Source organism: Nestor notabilis, unplaced genomic scaffold (genome assembly GCF_000696875.1).
Source record: "Nestor notabilis isolate BGI_N333 unplaced genomic scaffold, ASM69687v1 scaffold10573, whole genome shotgun sequence".
Lineage (NCBI taxonomy): Eukaryota > Metazoa > Chordata > Aves > Psittaciformes > Psittacidae > Nestor > Nestor notabilis.
The window spans coordinates 42273-62392 of NW_009920612.1; the positions used below are offsets into that span (position 1 = coordinate 42273).

At 36.1% G+C, this 20120-nt stretch overlaps 1 protein-coding gene across 1 annotated transcript in view; it reads right to left on the reverse strand.

The window, feature by feature from the left end:
* AQR (aquarius intron-binding spliceosomal factor) overlaps positions 1-20120 on the reverse strand; it is a gene marked incomplete at its 5' end in the record, with an annotated part of 50441 nt that overhangs the window by 28395 nt on the left and 1926 nt on the right. The window contains 17 exons of the mRNA XM_010010751.1: positions 2054-2223; positions 2656-2823; positions 4576-4754; positions 5400-5541; positions 6765-6885; positions 8006-8108; positions 8934-9037; positions 9793-9906; positions 10881-10997; positions 13226-13290; positions 14521-14597; positions 15261-15361; positions 15839-15907; positions 16588-16728; positions 17276-17396; positions 18969-19004; positions 20066-20106. Coding sequence (XP_010009053.1) covers positions 2054-2223; positions 2656-2823; positions 4576-4754; positions 5400-5541; positions 6765-6885; positions 8006-8108; positions 8934-9037; positions 9793-9906; positions 10881-10997; positions 13226-13290; positions 14521-14597; positions 15261-15361; positions 15839-15907; positions 16588-16728; positions 17276-17396; positions 18969-19004; positions 20066-20106 — 1869 coding nt within the window. The remainder of the gene's footprint in view (positions 1-2053; positions 2224-2655; positions 2824-4575; positions 4755-5399; positions 5542-6764; positions 6886-8005; positions 8109-8933; positions 9038-9792; positions 9907-10880; positions 10998-13225; positions 13291-14520; positions 14598-15260; positions 15362-15838; positions 15908-16587; positions 16729-17275; positions 17397-18968; positions 19005-20065; positions 20107-20120) is intronic.

Here is a 20120-nt window from a genome sequence, read left to right on the forward strand (position 1 = left end):
AGTTGTGAATGCTCCAACCCTGGTGGTGTTCAAGGCCAGGCTGGACAGAGCCTTGGGCAACATGGTTTAGTGTAAGGTGTCCCTGTCCATGGCAGGGGGGGTGGAACTAGATGATCTTGAAGTCCTTTCCAACCATAACTACTCTATGATTCTAGGATACTATGACCCTCATGCAGCTTTAGATTTCTCTATCAACCCTGTAAATTTCATCCTGGAGCCAAGTTAAGTTTCTCTCTAAATTAATTTTTCTACTCACTTGTGGTTATGTCATTATTTTCTTTCCTTTCCCCCTCCCACGAAAACACCAGTGCTCCAGACTCTGGACTTGCACAGAGGATGTGTAATTCAACTAAGAGGTAGCTGAACTTTAGTTTTCCTGTTAAAGGGCTACTTTAGTGGCAAGTCTTGAATAAGAAATCTTACTTGAAAGTTGGTATTAGGACATCACACATCTGCTCTTCAACAGAAGAGACAGAGGATAGGAGATCTTTGCTGACTTCCATATCCTCCAACTTACCACACCATCAAACAGGGACACAGATGGCAAACACAGTGCATCAGCAGTCCACAACAGGGTATAATAGAGATTTTCCAAATGCTGATCTTGTGAAGAATAATCAGCCAAAACAAAGTATGGAATTTTATTCCAACAGTCTAAATTTACATATCCATCTCCAAAAAGTAGGATTCTCTGCCCTTTTACTGCTTAAGTTGTATTATTCAGGAATCAAAGTGATCATTATTCTTGCTTAAACAGTCAACCTCTATAAAAGGTATTTTTATCCAGCTGAAGTTAGAAAGATTTGCGAATAACATTGAATTCTTGCACCTAAATTGATAATAATGTGGTAAATCTGGAAGTACCTTAGTTTGTCTTGAAAAATTAATATATGAGACTTAAGTAAAAACCAGCACAGAATGGTTTGCATTGTGATTTGCCTGTGAGTTTGCTGTAAGGACACAGTACACTCACACCTAACAGCAATTCTGAGAAACTTTATTGACTTTCCTTCTGACTACACAAAAAGTGCATACATCTGTGAATAAAATCACGTCTATGCTGCTAGCACACCAACTGGCTTTGGCAGAGGGTGCCTGTGATTATGATGTAAAATGAACCTGCCAGACATACAACATTTAAGTGTGTTGGTTGGTTGGTTGGGTGGGTTTTTTGGGGGGAAGTGTGGGTGAAGTTATAAAGGACTCTCTATGAAGTACTTCCAGTATACCAGTCCAGAGCTGGATGGCACCAAAATGCTCTGTGCAGACCAAAAGCTACCCTTCCATACCAGAGGCATCCTTCCAGATACAGAAAAGTCTAAGTCTTCATGCCTCCCTCTTTATCCAGCTGCAAAGAACATGCTGCAGAATCCTTTATAATGAAAATCACCTCAATTACGCAATGCATGATTTTAAGATACCAAAAGAAAGGCAGTTTGTCATTCATGTTGCATTTTCATAATGGAAAACTCAAGGAACATTAAAGATTCAGAGGCCTAAAGAGCAAAAAAAACGAGCATGTATACAAGAAGTATTTTCAGGGAAAAAAAGGGCACCACCCACTCTACAAAGCTCCAGTTCGCATACAATCTCTCTAATGACTATCAAATATATCAGTGCTAAAAATCTCATCTGACACCATTCAAAACCCAGTAAGAATCTAATGATGCTCCCAAAAGGTAACAGGTTTCTCCAATTTCCACCTTTTGACTAGTTACTCCTTGTTTTCCTGCAGTCCACTATCACACCAGGTAACAGAAATGTTCCACATACTGCCTTAAACCAAAAAGCCAAATAAAATTAAACTGTAGGCTACCTGTTAAAACGACTGAAATGATAAATCACTCAAGTGAAGCAGGAGTAGTCTGCTTTTCAGTTACTTAATGCTTCTCTGAACGGGGAAGTTATCACCAGCTGACGTGCTCTAACTTCCTGAAGTGATCAAATGCCACCTAAAAAAACTACCTACATGCGTCTAAAATGAACATGTCTCAGTATTGCTGGCATATTCAGACAAACTCTTATCCTAAGAGTTAATGAGCAAGCACCTTACCTTGAAATTGTTTTCTTTCGGCTTTCTTCTCATTATTATATTAAATGTCTCATAAACATCTTCTGCTCCATTCTGGATTGTATTGGTCATGTCCTGTTGATACTGGTTTGGGTCCAGAAATACTCTGTACGTTCTGCAATCCCCTTTAAGTCTTGGTTTGGGATCAGGTCCTGCCCATAATGAAACAGTAAGAAAAGAATTTGAATTAGTGCTAAAAGCAGATTATCATTCAAATAACTGATTCCTAAAATGAAATTCAGAAAATTCATATGATAAAACTCATTTCTGCATGGCATTACAATCATTCTTATTTCATGTTTTCATCCCACTTCTAACAGAATTTTTAATTATAAGCTATTTTATTCCTAGAACTGAAATGCACTGAATTTATTTAATTAATCTAATTACATCAGATTTTACCAGGGGAAACTAGTTAACCTTTCTACGGCTGCTTATGGAATTGCTTTGCTTTTTTCAAGTAGGTAATGAATTCAGTCAGCACTGGTTAAAAGACAAGCAAGTCAACAACTAGACTGTTAGAAAAAAGAAAAAAAAAAAAAAAAAGAAAAAAGATATTTCAAACAGGTTTTAGTACCTCTTACCTTCTTCAATAACACGTCCTTTCTCATCCAACATGCCCTGGATTTCACAGCCTCTGACATACACCAGGCCAATTTGCTCAACAAAAGGTTGTCGTCGGTCAAACTTTGTGCCATAAGGTTGCGTGGGACGTACCGTGATCAAAAAGCAGACATCATGTTTACGCAGACCTGATTCCAAAAAGGAGCATTCAGTGATTTGATCAACTACCGCTTCCCTTCTCTATTCCTTTATTCATATACACATACATATACAGACACACACACAACACAATCCACAAAAATCTAAGTAAAACCGCACCCGTTTAAAAAAGAATGTGTTCTATTTCAACACACGCCTTTAACTTAGAAGATACAAAACCACAGGATACTGTCGTATTTTCCACTATTCCTGCACGCTAATCTCAGATATGAGAAGGAGAAATTGACTGCTCTTTTCATGACAACAGACTTATCTTGAAATAACCTTAGGTTACACACAACCTAGGTATTTTCAGTCTTACCTCAAGTGCGTCATTAATCCCTTATTCTCATTCCTTTTTTCTGTACTTGATTTTTTTTTTTTAAACAACAATTTAAGTGCAGTGCCTAGAACTGGGCAGAAAATCCTAAACAAAGCTTAGTTATCTACTTACAAAGGTAAAAGATCACTTAACCAAGTTACTTGTCTTCCAGGCTACACTCCAGTTTATAAATCCCAGTATGACTTGGTTGAGTGTTTTTATTTTTCTCCTCAGCAGTAAAATGTTGTGGTGCCACATTTGCTTTTGAGCGACTAAGAACTCGGACTCTTTCCATTGTGCAGAGCTACTGCCTAAGAAGTCATTCCTGCAACATTGCCTAAGTTTAGTATGTTAATATTCATTGCTGTGAACTACACCCAACTTTTAAAATGGAGTTTTTCCAATTCATTAGCATAAACACTAATTCTTTTCTCCAGAATACCTACAGATTCTCACAGATCCAAGACACCTTCAAAATTTAGTGAAAACATGATGTATTTTTCATACGAGAGAAATAATTTCTCATAACACACAGGATATTATCCAACCTAAAGCAGTTTCATCAAGACCCTGTTACGTCAGGCAACGATTCATGAATTTTTCGCCTAGTTTTGATTAAGTTAAAGCATTACTGCTTTAGAGGCTGTTCTAGTATTTAAAAAGCTAGGTGTGCCACTCATATAGCTACCTTCAGTATGCTGAAGTCTGCTGCCATCCTCCTATGTTTTCTACTTTAATAGAAATCTACATTCCCAAACTTTTATCTGCTTACAGCACATTTAATAGGTTTCTCTAACAAAAGAGAAGGACTGACATTTACTAATAATCCAAGTACAAGTACATGCTTCTATGCCACTTGCCAACACAAGCAATTAAAGTTCAATTCCTCAAGCAAAATAATTGTCACCTGTGTATACTTCTAAACAACGGTATTTGGTACTAACAGTACAGTCATCACTTCCTAACAACATTCAAATATACTGAAAACTACTAAAATGCACTGGTTTGAATTTAATCACAATCTGTCCTCTCCGCTTGAGTATGAGACAGGTATCACATTGCCCACTATCTTTCCAATATGACCTTATTAGCATGCATATTAATTTAAAATGCTAACTTACTTTTCCACATTCCCTGTAAAGGGCAGAATTTTCCACTAACAAACTGAATGACATCAGTTTGAAATAGGAAACATTCTGTTCCCAGTGAACACATAAATAATAACGTCAATACAATCTTCGTTTTCGGAGAGCGTAAACTTCTTAGACTTGGAAGTTGAGTAACTAACCTTTAAACACTGTGTAAAGATTGGTAAATCTGCATCTCTGATTAAAATAACCTGTCTTGCAAATAAGATTACATCAAAGTGTATTTTGATGAGCAACTATTTTGATCACTTTATTTCAAATAACTTACGTACCTTCCCATTCATCCTTGATGTTATCTCGGACATTCAAATTAATGGTAACATCTGCTCGTACTCGCATGGGCCAGTTTTCACCAATATTAGGCTTTGCCACCTCCACCACTGTGAAAGAGACAATGGGCTGTGCCATCCTAGCCCATCCACCAAAGACCACACCTCCATATTCCGATAACCTGTAACAAATAACAAAAACCCCCAAAAAAGAAATTTTAAGTGATTATCTGATAACAAATTCAATTCTTTTTCTAAACTGTGAAACAGTCAGCTCTGAGACAAATGTAGAAGTCTTAACTTTACATGCTACTGATGTAGATTCACGTAATCCTGCATTTTAGAACTGAAACATAACATGAACTGACTTATTTTTCAAAAAACGAAGGCAACTTATGCTGGCATTATAAAAAAAATTAATGTACTGAGTATAAGAGATATGGCACCAAATGATCCCTTGAAAACTAAACAGCACCAAAATGTGGCAGATGGCAAATTCAAGAATACTCAGTAACACCTCTCATAAACCAAAATGTTGGTGGTAAGGTTCCAGATTTCGTAATGTCAGCCAAGGCTTAGTACTTTCACAAAACTAACTCATCCGTCTTAACACAACAAAGGTTGGTTGTTAGCATATCAGCAGACCCTTATAAAATCATCCCACGGAATTGCAAAACCTTATGGATGAAGTAGTATCTGTGCAATAATTTTAAATACATTTGTTAATATGTATTTAGTATACACACAATATAGATTACTCATTTTCAAATGCACCTTGACCACAATTGAAGCTGAATTACTGGTTTGCATCAGTTAATAAATATTACCATGGTTTCATCCTACTGACGCTATCTTCAATGTCCTGTCTGATCTCATAGGTAGACTCTAAGCGGAAAAGATTGAAGTTCCTCAGCAGGTAGTCATGGAGAGTCAGAAACTGTAGATTCAGTTTGGGAAGTGCAAGACAGCCTAAAGGGGCAAGGGTAGAGGGAAGAGGTATTTGATGGATAAAGGAAAAGTACATAAATTAATATATTGGTTCTAAGAACTCATACATATGTTACTCTATAACTGCCATAATTGTTATCCTGAGAGAGTCTAAGAACTACCCCCTTTTATAAATACAGGCCTCTAAAAAGCACACATTCTTCAGGTTTTCTTGAACTGAACCTGCACAAAATCAAAGTAATTTTCATCCTTCTGACAGTATAAAGAGTGAATCCTTCCCTGTATTCAGACAACAGAACTGAATTTATAAAAATAAAATGCAGGGCAAAGTAACAATACTTTGGAAATGCAACAATTAAACCAGCATTAAATAATAATGAAAAAGGCTCATTAACTAATGAAACCCATGCATTATCCAACAATTCCCTAACTCCAATCATTTATGTTTATTAGAAGCCACAAAAACCACCAGCATAGAAAAAAGTCTTAGGCCAAGAAATCAGTTGTTAACACACAACTTTCCTCAGAAATTTCTGTTACTGATCATAAATTTTTATTTTTTTAATGAAAATGAAAAACATGGGAAATTAGATCTAACTAAACAAGGAGTATTAAAATTCCTAGACAGGTCCTAAAGCTTGCACACCTTTCAGATAGTCTTAGATGCAAATTTTTCATAATAAAGATTCTTACATGTTACTCATTTAACACTACTGGACTAATATTCCAGTTTTTAAAAGCAGCTAGACAAAAATAAATGCTGTTCATTGCAAAGCTTAAAATTACCTAACTCCTTGTTCACAATAACTGCAGTTTGCTTCATTGATCATGAGCACATCGAGCAAGAACACTTGGTTCTGAATTTAAGAAAGGCTTTAGTGAACATACTTCAGAGCAAAGTACAGACAACAGCTTTTCTGCTGCATGTTTACACCTTACAGTAACTACCTGTGCCACGGCTGGTGGTAGAGCATAGCTGTTACCTAGATTAGAAGCAAATAAATGCCTTTGCGTAAGCACAGGCTCTTGGATTCCCCTTAAGCTCCACTATAAATTTGCTAACAATTTGACCTCGGAGTTCCTGATTCACAAGTCAAAAAAGCTAACCTCACTCCAAGATACTGGAAGATGCCAAAGTACTGCATGTAAGTTCCAAAGATAGAATGAACCTAGACATGTGAACTGCTTTTTTTTTTTGCAGCGTCTACTGTCCTCTTCAGCATTTACTGAACTACTAATCATACCTTCTCCAGAATAATATTCAGTTGGTACAATATTTTCATCCCAAATAATCTTCTCTGTGGGATAGAGAGGCATCTGGTTGAGTTGCTGAATTTGAGATATTCGCCGCTCATGTCGGGAAACCTAAAGAAAGAATGCATTTTAAACTTCCATAAGTCAAAAAGGGAAAATAAAGCTATTTTTGAAACATGTACATTGATCCACATGACTACTGGTGGTCCTTGTCATTTTCTCTCTTTTAATACATTTAGGTTTGTTTTGGGTTTGGGGTTTTTTTTGTTTGGGTTTGGTCTGGGGTTGGTTTTTTTGTTGTTGTTGGTTTTGGGGTTTTTTGTTTTGTTTTTTTTTTAATAAAATACAACTAAATACAAACAGTGACATCAGATGAACGCACATATAGTCCAACTATTGGTCATAGTACTAGAGTCAACCAATCATTTGGTTACTCAGCAGACCCAAAATGACACATCGGAACTGAAAATACTCAGTCAAGGATTAGCAGAGAATCAACTTCAAATAAAATTTATCTGCGTTTCCATTAAGCATGTGGTCAATAGTTAATGCTACTAACTCACACTGCTCATTCAGCAACAAGTAGTCTTAATTTCCTCTTTGGAAGAAAAAAAAAAATCTGAATAAGTATCTCTCCATGGCATCCATAAATATCATGTCTAAAGCTTAAGAAATTAAGTGAACCATTTTTAAAGAAATTAACAACCACACAATAAGCCTATGAAAAAGATTTTTAAAAACAGCTATGCCATTCTAACAGTGACAGCAAGAGTAGAATCCCACAGTAACATTGTTATGCACTGAATATCCAAATAACCACGATGTACCAAAATGGTACTTCAAATGGGCTCAAGGAATCAAATAGGTACTGAGTATCTAGATCTACTTTAGCAGACTTTTTATTTCTAAAGGGGACAAACAGATTACTAGATAAACTTTTCCAGAAGAATTAAACTGTTTCCAAGATTCTGGTGTCTGTCACTACCTTTACAACTACACGAAACACACATATACTAGTTTCTCAGGGAAACAACCTTTACAAATAAACATTTTCAAATGCTTCATTTATATGGTTTTAAACCCCATTTTAATATTACTGCTATAACACTGCTGTGGTTCACAGGTCCAGCTAAAGGTCCTAAATGGCTACTTTACCACACTGCAGTTGCTAGATTTAGCTGTCTTGAGTTTGCAAAAGAAAAAATGCAAGCAATGTTAATTATGTTTTCACCAGCAGCTCCAGCAGAAACTCCTTTTCATAGCTTGAGTCTTCCCCTTCTGGAAGGGATGGCAGCAGGCAGAGGTATGATGCCACCTGGTGAAGAACATTTGAGCTGCACAGCAGAAGGAAAAAGAGAAGATTGGGTCATTTGCAATAAAACCAGAGAGAGCAGGTACCATAGCTTTCTTTTTTCTTTAAAAAACAAAAACAAAAAACAAAACAAAACACCAAAAATCCAACTATTATTTTCAAAGACCACTTATTACCGATCAGTATTTTAAGGGAAGTTTGAGAAATTTAAAATATTTACTTTTGGAATTGTTACAAAGTGATCTACAGCACTTCCATGGGTGAAATGTGTTCAGCCACAGGTATAAGCTGAACCACTCACCCACAATAAACACAGCACAATGTATTTTTTATTGTTTCAAGATGTATACTTGAATGCAGAACCAAACAACAGAGCACACATTGCCTTTGTCAAAATACAGACTGTTACCCTTTTAATCACAGCATAACAACACAACGCAGTGAATGCAGTGGCATACTTTTATGATTTCTGTTGTAGTCGTAGTTTTTGTACAGAACAGGGTAAAAAATGCTAAATTTAAAAAGTTAGAGGTTAAGTACTCTAAGTTAATTACTACTACAGTTACTTTAAGCAGCTAGCTGTTTTCCAGAAAGTTAGGGCCTTCTCACATTCATTAGAAAAAAAGAAAGAAAATAAAGGTATTTTTCTTATACTGGAATTCTAGTACTTTACTACTAGTGGACATGAACTCTCCCCATCTCCCTACTTCAGCAGATTTAAAGGCACCATGGGAAGTCAGAAAGACCTGAGAGGTCAGAAAGGCAAAAGGCTAGCAATTTGTTAAATTAAAACATACTAAGAACAAAGAATTGCAGTTTCATGTTAAAATTCCTTCTGGTAACTTACCTAAGGGGTCCAAATAACTTCACCAGTGAATCACGAGTATCCACTGCGGCTACATTTGAGAGTGCAAAGTCATATAACTCCGGGAAATGTGCAAATGCTGCCCTCTACAAAAAAGCCATGCCCCAGACCAGAATGTAAGCATGTTAATGAAACAATTTAAAAATAATCTAAATATTAATAAAAAGCATAGCTTATGATTCATAACACATAGCACCCTGTGGGTGCTACTAGGATAGAAATAAAAACCAAGGGAAATCTCCATTTTTCTTAGCACCACCTATTTGTTACACCTGTGCTTCTGACACTATCCTTTTTTATACAACCTCCTATCAGCATTTGTTCTGTCATTAAAATGTAACGGGCAGGCAACTAAGAAAAACAAGTACTGCTTCTTTTAATTTTTTTTGTTAAAATCGATGGGGGAAATTCTGAAAAGTGTAGCTATCTTTATATGACTACAAGTGTTGTGAATTTTTGTCTGTTATGTACAAGGGACCACCATATGTATGTACTGATCTTGAGGAACTGGTGCCACCTACTGAATAATCATAAGTTAAGTTCCTACAGCACTTCATTTTCCATTCTGAATGGATTTAATGGGAGCAGTTCACCTCGACAGTATCAAATCAAAAGTGGTGGTGTTCTGCTAGAGCATAGTCATAATCACACACATAATATTGAAGTGTTAAACGTATTCATTATGGTACAGAAAGTCAAGTTAAAATTATTCCTGTAACTCAATAGGAAAAATAAGCGGGTTGCTTTAGATATTGAATTAATGCCTATTCCAGACACAAACTGGACTAAAACAACAAAACCAAATCCTTCCCCTCCCATAAATGCTTCCCTGTCTGCCTACCTGTAAGGAAGTAATTCTGTCATAGTGAATTGTTGTCATCTCATTCTCTGTCAAAGCATTTCCAGTCTGATCATTGATTTCAAAGCCAGTGTAGAATTTAAGCATATCTAAAAGCTGAGACATCATCTATACAAGTTAGTGGATTAAGAATAAGAGACACCGTACCACAAACAAAAACACAATTTAAGAGGACAAATCTGGACACCATGCACAAACAAGAGCTCCCCAAAGTTCTAGAAGAAACGGACTAAGGAGTTGCATCTATGTTTTATACTTGGCTGATGCACAAAATAATTTTGTTTACATATCTCATCTACAAGCCATAGAAATTACAGCACTGCCTACAGCTAATGCGTTTTCTTTTACCTATTAGGACTTGAAACTGAAACTAATCACACTAAGGAGATCTAGCCAGAGGTTCACTGAGACACTGAACCCCACTTATGGCTTGCTGCTACCAAAGAAGGGAGAGGTCTTGCTCCCTGCTGCCTTCTCTGATGCCAACTCTGGAATTCATTCTACCTTTCAAATGAGATTATTTAACTTGGGAGAAGAAAATTATTCAGATCTGCTGCTGCCTTTGTGTTCCATCAGTACTGACCCTCAGAGAAACTGAAAAAAATGCCAGAGACTGGGACAGCAAGTAGCAGGAAAAGCAGCAGAGATGCAGGAAATGGGGCAGATCTTCAGATCCTGCCACAAAAACCAATATACTGTCTATGGACTGAGTAAACAGAAGGACAGTAGTGAAGACAAAGGCACTGCTAGGTAGAACAGTCCAAGGTCAGAATGAAGCACAGAAGAGTACACTGGTGACAACTTCTTCAACGTGTGGGGTAAAGCATGCCAGAAGCTGCACTGTTTTCTAGGTTGTACTTTTAAGAACTGTTCAAAAATGGAACCAGAAATGTAAGAGCAGTCACGCACATAGGTACAGTTAGGAAAGAACTACTGTCTGAAGGATTTAAATCAGCATGTAGTTTGCATCCATCAGAAAAGCATGTCTAAACAAATACAAAACAAAACAATTGAAGGATTTAGAGCTGCATCAGAATGAAAAAGTTATTTTCAACAACTTTGTATTTCACCTGGCAGAAGAGATGACCCTCCTTCTCTCTTTTAGCCAGACTGGACAAGTAACAGTGAACAACAAGGTGGGAGTCATCCAACACTGTATTAAACCAGCGCCGTGTGGGAAGCAAAGCCTGTGGTAAACAACCTCACATTAATACAAGCCGTTCTTCAAAATGCAAGAAATTCTGGTTCCTCATGATTTTCCATTTCAAGAAGGCATACCAAGATGTATTGCTGCACAGTTATTTACATATCTAATACACTACAAAAGGCTCTCATATTAAAGAAGCAAGATGCTGATTCTATGCAGGTAGGCTACTATCAACACAACTTTTGGTATGACTAGGAGCATGGCACAGACTTGCCATTAGTGAGGTTGCATTCTGCCAGTATTAGAAGTAAATTGAACAAAGCAATCATTCTACTACTGAGCGTCTACTTAATGCCTGTGTGTTACAAAAGGCATGTCAAACTCTGAAGCATTATTTTAAACATTTATTTTCTATACTCATTCATTTCAAACTTGTCTTTCCCAAGACTACAAACTTTAGGTTAGATATAAGGAAGAAGTTCTCTACAGTGAGGGTGGTGAGGCCCTGGAATGGGTTGCCCAAGGAAGCTGTGAATGCTCCAACCCCGGTGGTGTACAAGGCCAGGTTGGACAGAACCTTGGGCGACATGGTTTAGTGTGAGGTGTCCCTGTCCATGGCAGGGGGGTTGGCACTAGATGATCTTGAAGTCCTTTCCAACCCTAACTATTCTATGATTCTATGAAACTGTGTTTCTTCTAAATATTATACGGTATCTTCTATTCTTTGTAAGATACTCCAATTAGATCTCAGATTTTTTTTTAAACGTTCATTAAAAACCTACAAAAGATTTTTGTAAACAAAACAGAGATCATTTCTTCTCGATGTAAATAGCTTAAGTTGCTCTATGTAGCAGCTGTTCAACAGCATACAGCAGTACACCTCAACAACTCAAGAGGAAAAATGAGTTGTGCTCAATGGAATCTACAGACTGAATTTAGAAAAGCAAAAAATATCAACATGGTGTTTAGAACCAAGACAAAGAAAATAAAAGAATATGTACTAGAAAATGTTAATTGTCTTGCACAATAATTACAAAAAAAAAAAAACCAAAAACAAAAACAAACAAACAAACAAAAAAAAAAACCCCCACACTCAGAAAATCATAAGAACTTTCCATGGATTCATTCTTTTCATATTATCAAATCACTGAATTTTTACAGCAGTCTATATGCAGCAATATGAAACTTTAACATTCTGAAAAAAGCATACGTAAAAGAGTCCATTAACGCAGTACATGCTACCAAGGAAAAAAAGACTTGTATTTATAGCTAATTTCTCATTTGCTTGTTCCAGTCACTTAAAGAGGCTTCATAAACTGCCTGAATTCTAACCTTCCTGAAATACCTAGGGAGAACCAACATTAAATGTACTGCCTGTAAGCACTCTGGCTAACAGCCAGGCTAAAGTTTAACTTCAAATATGTATTTTGTCTTAGGACAGTACACTATATCCGTAAGACGACAAGCTCTAATTTAAAGAATTCATTCTGTTGCAACTACAAGCACAGGCAACTTAAGTGATTTAGCAGAGGACAGTTAGCCTGTCTGAGTCGAAGATCAAGCCATTTTACAATTCCCTCCTCTTACCGTTTCAGAAAAGTCTTATTTCAGAATGTCTTCTAAATCTCAACTTATTTTAAACAAATTGCTACTCGTGATCAGTTATAAATCAGTGTATTTTAGTTTTAATTCTAGAGCTGTGAAGCTTAGAATTGTCCCACTTGCTCAGCACCTGCTTAAAGATTTTACAAAACCTTGCTTGTCCTCCTGTTATTCTGTAACAAACCTAGGTCATCAGGAATGTTACTTTTAAATATTGGATTCCAGTCAAATAGAAACAGATGGCATTTCAGAACTAGTGATGCTGGGATTATGCCCTACAATACAACAGGTACTTCTAAGTGATGTGTTGCACACTGAGAATACTTCTGGGTTATTGTCAGCACACTAAAGTGTCACAGAATTTCATCAATTGCCAGAATTATTACCATTACTCCAATTAACAAAGTCATCTTCACTGAGCAATTCAGGATCCTAGCTTTCTCTTAACAGTTCATCTGGTTTATAAACCTTACTAGTCAGTTCCCAATGTGGATGCACTGCTAAAACCTTCTATATACAGATGGAAAAACACTATTAAGCAACCATATGTACAACTGCAACATAATCACCTGCTAATTGGAATAAGGCTGTAAAAATTACTTTATGCATTTAAAACCTGGAACACCAGAACACCTGGAAACAGGTTGAAACAATTCAGTAACTCACCTCAAGATCTAGCATGAGTTCAATGAATCTCTCACAATAATGAACTTTGTCCATAGAAATAGGACCTAGATAGAAAAAAAATTTTTCTTTTGCAATTGATCCACACCACATTTGTACTACAACTATTCTTTAAAAATGTAATAAATGCTACTAATATACCATAATACACTAATATAACTTTTAACAAGATTAAAAAGTTAATTAACACATTCTTCTCTTTCTGAAACAATCCTTTCTTTCATTGCAAACCAGAAAAATTTTGGATACAAGAAAGTAATGGAACCACAGTTTCAGAAGTGATTTTATCCATTCCGGAAAAAACCACCAATGTGACATACAGAATGCACACTTCCGCAAGATGCCAACGGCCTGTTAAGCTTCTTAAGAAATTTTAACTCTGCGTACTCAAAATACCTATTTAAAAGCCATAATCACAGTGTGGGCAAAAGACCTTGACAATATTCAAAGATACTCAGTGGCGACTGCTGAGCAGCCTTTAAAATCACATCAAAACACAAATGAAGTCTGCTTTAATTAATATGTATTTCCAAAACCACCAAATAACTGTTCATATAAATCTTCCGAAAACTGGTCTTGCATAATTGGAAAAACAGAGGGTATACTTTCTGAGGAAGCTACAGTACACAATTTCGTCTTATACCTCAGTTAAAAGCTAAAGTTCACTAAGAGTTTAAGAGCAAAAGCAGAACTCTGGGAAGTGAGTTCACCCAAACTGTGCTGTGCTTGGAGCATAATAAGCCTTTTTTGTCAAAAGGCTAACACCTTCCTGTACAAATGCTCTTCCTTTCTAAATCAGGCAAGCATATAATTTTGCTTGTCACAATGATTTATAAATCAAGAGCAGTCAAATCTTACAGAATTTCACTTCACTTAGGCTTTTGTTCTTACCATAAATCAAAGAGTACTAACAGAACAGAACCTTATTATATACATTTATACCACCTGCTTAACAAAGCATCTAAGCACATATGAGATGTTTTAATGCTGTAAGAAGGCTGTAAGCACACAACAAAGAATATCAGTGTCCAGAAATATTTTTTTATTAAGTCCATACTGACCAGAAGAGGAGGTTTAAAGCAGCTTTCTGCTATTTTTAAAGCATATACAGATGTGAATACTAATTCTGACATGAAATACATGCTGACAGTCATGGATTTCACCCTATCCAGAGAAGGTCTCCAACCTCAGCTTGGTATCCTTAGGAGTAGTTGCTTCAGCAACAGAAAAGAATTTAAGATTACCAGACAGCAAAGCAACGTAAGAACCACAGTTACCTGAGAGAGGTATTGACTTCAGCACAGAAATAAATTTCTGGATGAGCTGTGAAAGAAATCTTCTCTCCCGATACGCTCTAAAATCAGATACATGACAAAAGCATTAATATTCCTTAAATGCAGCCTACAAGTACATTGTATCTTTCACTAACAGAGTCAGCTGCTTTAAAATTTATATAACAGTAGCAGGTTGCTTTGAAACACATGTAAAATGTTTAGATTGTAACTTTTCTCTCTGCACTCAGGCAGACAGATTAGAGTCTACACTTTTAGGCACAGAACTGATTAACAACCCATGCTTCTACTGAGCCAAAGAGGAGAAGTATTTCACCACCTACACCTTACCAGATTGTAACACAAAAGTATTGGAACATTTAACTTTGGCGAGATACACACAAATTTATTCAAATACTTGCATGAACTATATGCTTAAAAGCTAAACATTTGCTAAAGGTCATGAAAAAATATGAGTAACTACATGAATATTCTTCTGTTGGCTTTCACCCTATAGCTCTACGATTTGGTATCACAAATTCACTGATCAAATAAAATACTAAGTTCTATAACAGTATTTTGAATAAATGGAGACCACATATGATTAATCCTTATGTGCCATCTTCATAGTGTTTTTTAAAAAAAAAACCACACATTTTTTAATTGAAACAATTTATTTTAGCTGAAACACAATGAATGCCTTACAGGCTTTTGATTTATCAGGAAAAAAGGTTTCTGTAACATACTGCATTCTTGCCTCCTCATCCATTTTCTCATCATTTTTCTTAATTAGATTCCAGAATTTTCTTAGTTTTGGTGTCTTTTTCAGCTCTTGCTCCAGTCGTTTCTGAAATGTTACAATGTTATTCAGTCACCAAGAATCCTTGTTTTCATGAGAGATAAAAATACAATCCAGTCTCCTTATTAAAAGGAAAAATATATAACAAAAATAAATGGCTCAGATAAATTAAGTATTTCTGTAAAGCAAGAATGTAATAGTGCTAGAGAGTAGTTGTGGCTACATGTCAGCTCCATTCCATAGCCCCGGTGATTTCAAGGCCTTGTCTACAAATTATAGCTTGAAGAAGCTATAAGCAACAAAGCTTAGTTTTATGAAAAACTACATAATTAATAATTACATTGAAATTAGCAATAAACAAGAAAGATAATTCTCCCAAGCACACAAATATATATAATTCCACAGCAAAGCAGGCAGCTTTAAATTATCAGACTGTACCACAACAGTCTTCCATAAGAAGTCACTTTACAGGACTTGAATAAATGCCTAGAAGATTGCTTTGCCAGTTTACAGTGTTATGCTTACAGGTTGTAAAGCCATCCACATCGGTAAGGAAATGAGCTGCTGCACCTGAGCTCTGATCAAATCCACCTCCTGTTAGAAAGTTACAGACAGAAAATATTTTTTTTAATTCTTATGTTTTCTGATGTGCCTGTCTTACAAAATACCCCAATGTATACTACCATCTGACAAAACCAAGTACGTTATTGCATTAGATTTTACAATTTCTTAACAGGTAACTGCATAATAGCCCTACCCAGTAACACTTATAACTGTTAGAGACTTTTCCATTTTAGGTTCTTTTCATGGATTCTGTCAGTTCTTAATACTCGAGCAGGAACCCCTTCCAGGTAAGTATTTTTTGCATAGAAGACAGTGAGAAATGATGTTCCTTCTTCAGCCATTTCTTTTTCTTGAACTGAGCTGTCTTACTGTGCTTTTTCTATTTTCATGCTACTTTCTCTCTTGAAGCCTTTATTTATCAAGCTTCTCCCACTTCATTTACACTATTCCCGTTATCCGAAATAACTGATTTTCTCTGTAATTCATGTAATTTCAACTGTCATTTCAAATGTTTTCTCTCCAACTCTGCCTGTGATCTGGAACCATAAATCAACAGTCAAAAAGAGAGGTAAAAGCCCATTGGTACCATCTTTTCCTTAAAAAGGAATTTTGCTTCATTTGTCTTATAAGGAGGGATTGCTCAAACTAATCTGCTGTTAACACTGAATAGCATAAACACATTGGAAACATTACAGTTACTTTTAACCTACCAAACTGTTGAAGCAGTGATCAAGGAAAAGCAGCAGGACTGTCTGTTCTTGCAGAGAGTATTCGCTGTCATTTTCAACCAGTGATGCTTCCAGTATGCACTTGAAAAAGAATGCAAAGTGTGCTGGCTTTTTTTGGAATGTCTATGAATAGAACAGGAAGTTGATTTTGAGTCAGGCTGATACAAATCATTTCACTTCTCATTCACATAACATACCTTAAGTTCTCTAAATCCATTTAAATGTATAAAAGGAAGGCTGACGTTTTTTTTCTTTTTCATTTATTCTGACCAGGTAGCACAAACAAAACTGAGTAATGATATTCTCCCGACCAGGGATCCTCACACTATGGGAATCCTTCTTTTTTTTTCCAATATCAGAGCAAGAACTCTGCAAATGCCTGACTTTCATCGAGTGCCAAAAAAATCAAATGCTGATGCTGATGTAACAGCATCACACAGCAGAACAAAGGGCTCATGCACTAGGAGGAATCCGGTGACTTTTCATTCGTTCACTGCTTTCTCTGAAAAGAATACACACTTTAGAACACCATTACGTGACATTCCAGATAAGGTACCATGTACTTTTAACACTATAAGCTTTGCTACCTTCTGTCAGTATAAGCAAGCACACTGCAAAAGCTGCAACTTGCAAATGAAAGTCAATCCCAGCTGTAACTGAAATCAGTTACCTCCCATGCAGGGACATTCTCTCTGAACTTCTCATTCACCATACAGCAGATTGACATTAAATATGCCTTACTGGACACCTCCGGAGAATAATACATCCATAGGTAATTTTCAAGGTACTGGCTGTGAAGAGACAAAGAATATTTCATTAGTTGCTGTCACCCACATAATCTGTCACTCACTTAAAAGAGCAGTTATCCAGAGGGGGTTTCTCCTCCTTCTCCTTACAGCTATCTTCATAGTTTGCAAGTAGTTCCCAATGTTACCTCTCATCTAGGTCACTGCAGCAAAACTTGTTAGACTCCGTAAGTGCTACCAAGAGACAGATGTGTTTCTTATCAGGAAGACACATTTACCAGAAGGTCTTCATATGTACCAAGTGTCCACAACTCAATAAAGTCATAACACAAATTCATATTGATTTTTCAAAGCGAGGAGAGATTTAAATACATAAATAATAAATAAATAAGTAAACCTTCACTTGTCTAAAGAACGTCACATCATGCAACATTTCCTAGCACAAAATGCAAAGGACAACTACTGTTGTCCCCCTAAATCCACAAGAACTCCATATATCATTTCACCCAGAAATTCTAAAACCTTCAACACATTTTAGTAAAAATAGTATTATGCTCCCAATCAAGGATAAACCCTACATGAGCAAGAATGAAGGACAGGAAAATCTCATGTGCGTGAAGACAGGAGAGCCTGAGACACAGATGGGGGGGTCAGGAGAAGAAGAGAGAGAACATGGATTAAAGGAAAAATGATAGTAGATAGTGCTGTAGTCCAGAAAGTACTAAAGTTATATTACAGGCCGGTAACATTAAGAATGTTCACGAAAAGAATAAAAACCTCTAACTCCATAGTATTGCTGGCATACAAATTCCAGAATTCATGCTACCAGCATGCCATTTGTTAGTGTCAAAACCCAAACATTGCTTTCATTTTCTTTTCTATCTTTTCCAATAGAGAAACAGAAAACACACGGAAGTTTGTCCTACTTTTCTAGTTAGTGGTACTACTTACATATTTCAGGCTTTTGAAACAAATAATCTTAAAAAAAAAAAAAAAACCAAAAACAAAAAAAACCCCTCATTCTAACTGTTCATAACATTTGAGAAATAAAACAGAGCCAACAAAACATTAAATATTGTGGTTTAAAATATCTAAATATCGCCAATACTTATTTTACATCAGTTTAGTCATGCTTTATAAGTTCTTCCAGGAAAGTCTGAAGCAGATGTAAGAATCTTCTAAATATATTTCCATTTATTTTCACACAAAAAAAAACATGTTAGTGATGCTGCTGCAGCACAGTTCACTTTTACCCTCACACTAAGAGACTTAATCTAAAACTTCCTCTGACTTCAGTGAGTTCTGATTTCAGGCTTGATAACACATGACAAATTACAGACCCAAACTTTTTTACCTATTGCATTCATACTCTCTTCTTTGGTGCTTCACTTACACTAGAAATTCAAGATACTCTGGTATGTTATTATGCTTACGAAATTAACTCCTCCTTAAATTAAGCTCACCTCACTTCATTTTTCTAGGTACACAATTCAAGGCTTTAGTGAGTAGGAACAAACGAGAATACTAATTCAAACTGACTTACTGTCCTGCATTTGCTTCTTATCTTTACAGGTTCCTATGAAAAAATAACTTAAAGTTTCACTTTAATTAGCTTACCTGAATTCAAGAAGCATTATCTTTCTAATAGCAAACCTAAAAAGGAAAAAGTAATCCATTAACACAGGTAAGAAAGTCTCCCCCACACATCATAGCTGCATGGAAAATAGCTATGTTTGCCCTTATTTTGTTACATAACAAAACCTGCAGAAATATCTAGGATTTATTTCTGCTTCCCCCTACCCCTTTTCCCCCCTCCATTTCCATGCAAGAGCACTTGAATACAGAAGTAACTGTTGTAACACCATGGAAGCTGAAGTTCATGCAGGTTCAGTAAGTAACTAAATTCACATGAAAAACAAAACAAAAAAAACCCACACACAAAACCATGAAAAACCAAAAAACATCTAAATCTTTTAAACATGAAGACACCACTTCCAATAGCTTTTAAGAAAAAATTGCTAGAAGCTGAGAGTGTCTTCTGGAAAACCACAACTATGTATTTCATCAGTATGTAATGGTATCACTTCTCAGTGATTGGAAATGGAAGCTTACTCTGATCCTGTATGGCAATTCTTAGACTACTTTTCATAAAGGAATCATAAAGATAATTCTCTCCAGAGCCCAAAATTCCCCAAAGAAGCTCCAAACAGCTACAGTTCCAACTCTTTTCTGTACACACAGCTATAGAATGCAGTTAATCTTGAATTCTTTGACTCCACCATCTAACATTACACTTCATTAAAATAACACTTGCCCTTTATAAACCAGGTAACTATAATTAGTGAAAAAGCAAAGAACTAGAGGCAGCACACTCCTCAAGTGGTTTTTTTAATTTATGTACCTTAGTGACAAAAGGGGCCAGCCTTCTGTAACCATCACAACAAAACCAATATAAAACACAGCAGACTACCAGACCAAGGAACCAAACAATATTACGTGCAACCATCACATTTATGAGCTCATGAACTTTCTTTCTGCCTCATTCAGAATTTGAAATATCATAACAATTAAATGAATCACACACACTGGAGTAATTTTCATCTGCTTTGAACATGTTAATGCATTTTTAAATATTCTACAAAACATTAGAAACCACTTCAATACAGATAATGCTGGAATACTTGTCTGCAAGTGAAAGTGACTAGCGTACTTACTTGGACCTGACAATTTCTTTTGTATACACATCTTCAACAACCTATGGGAAAGCGG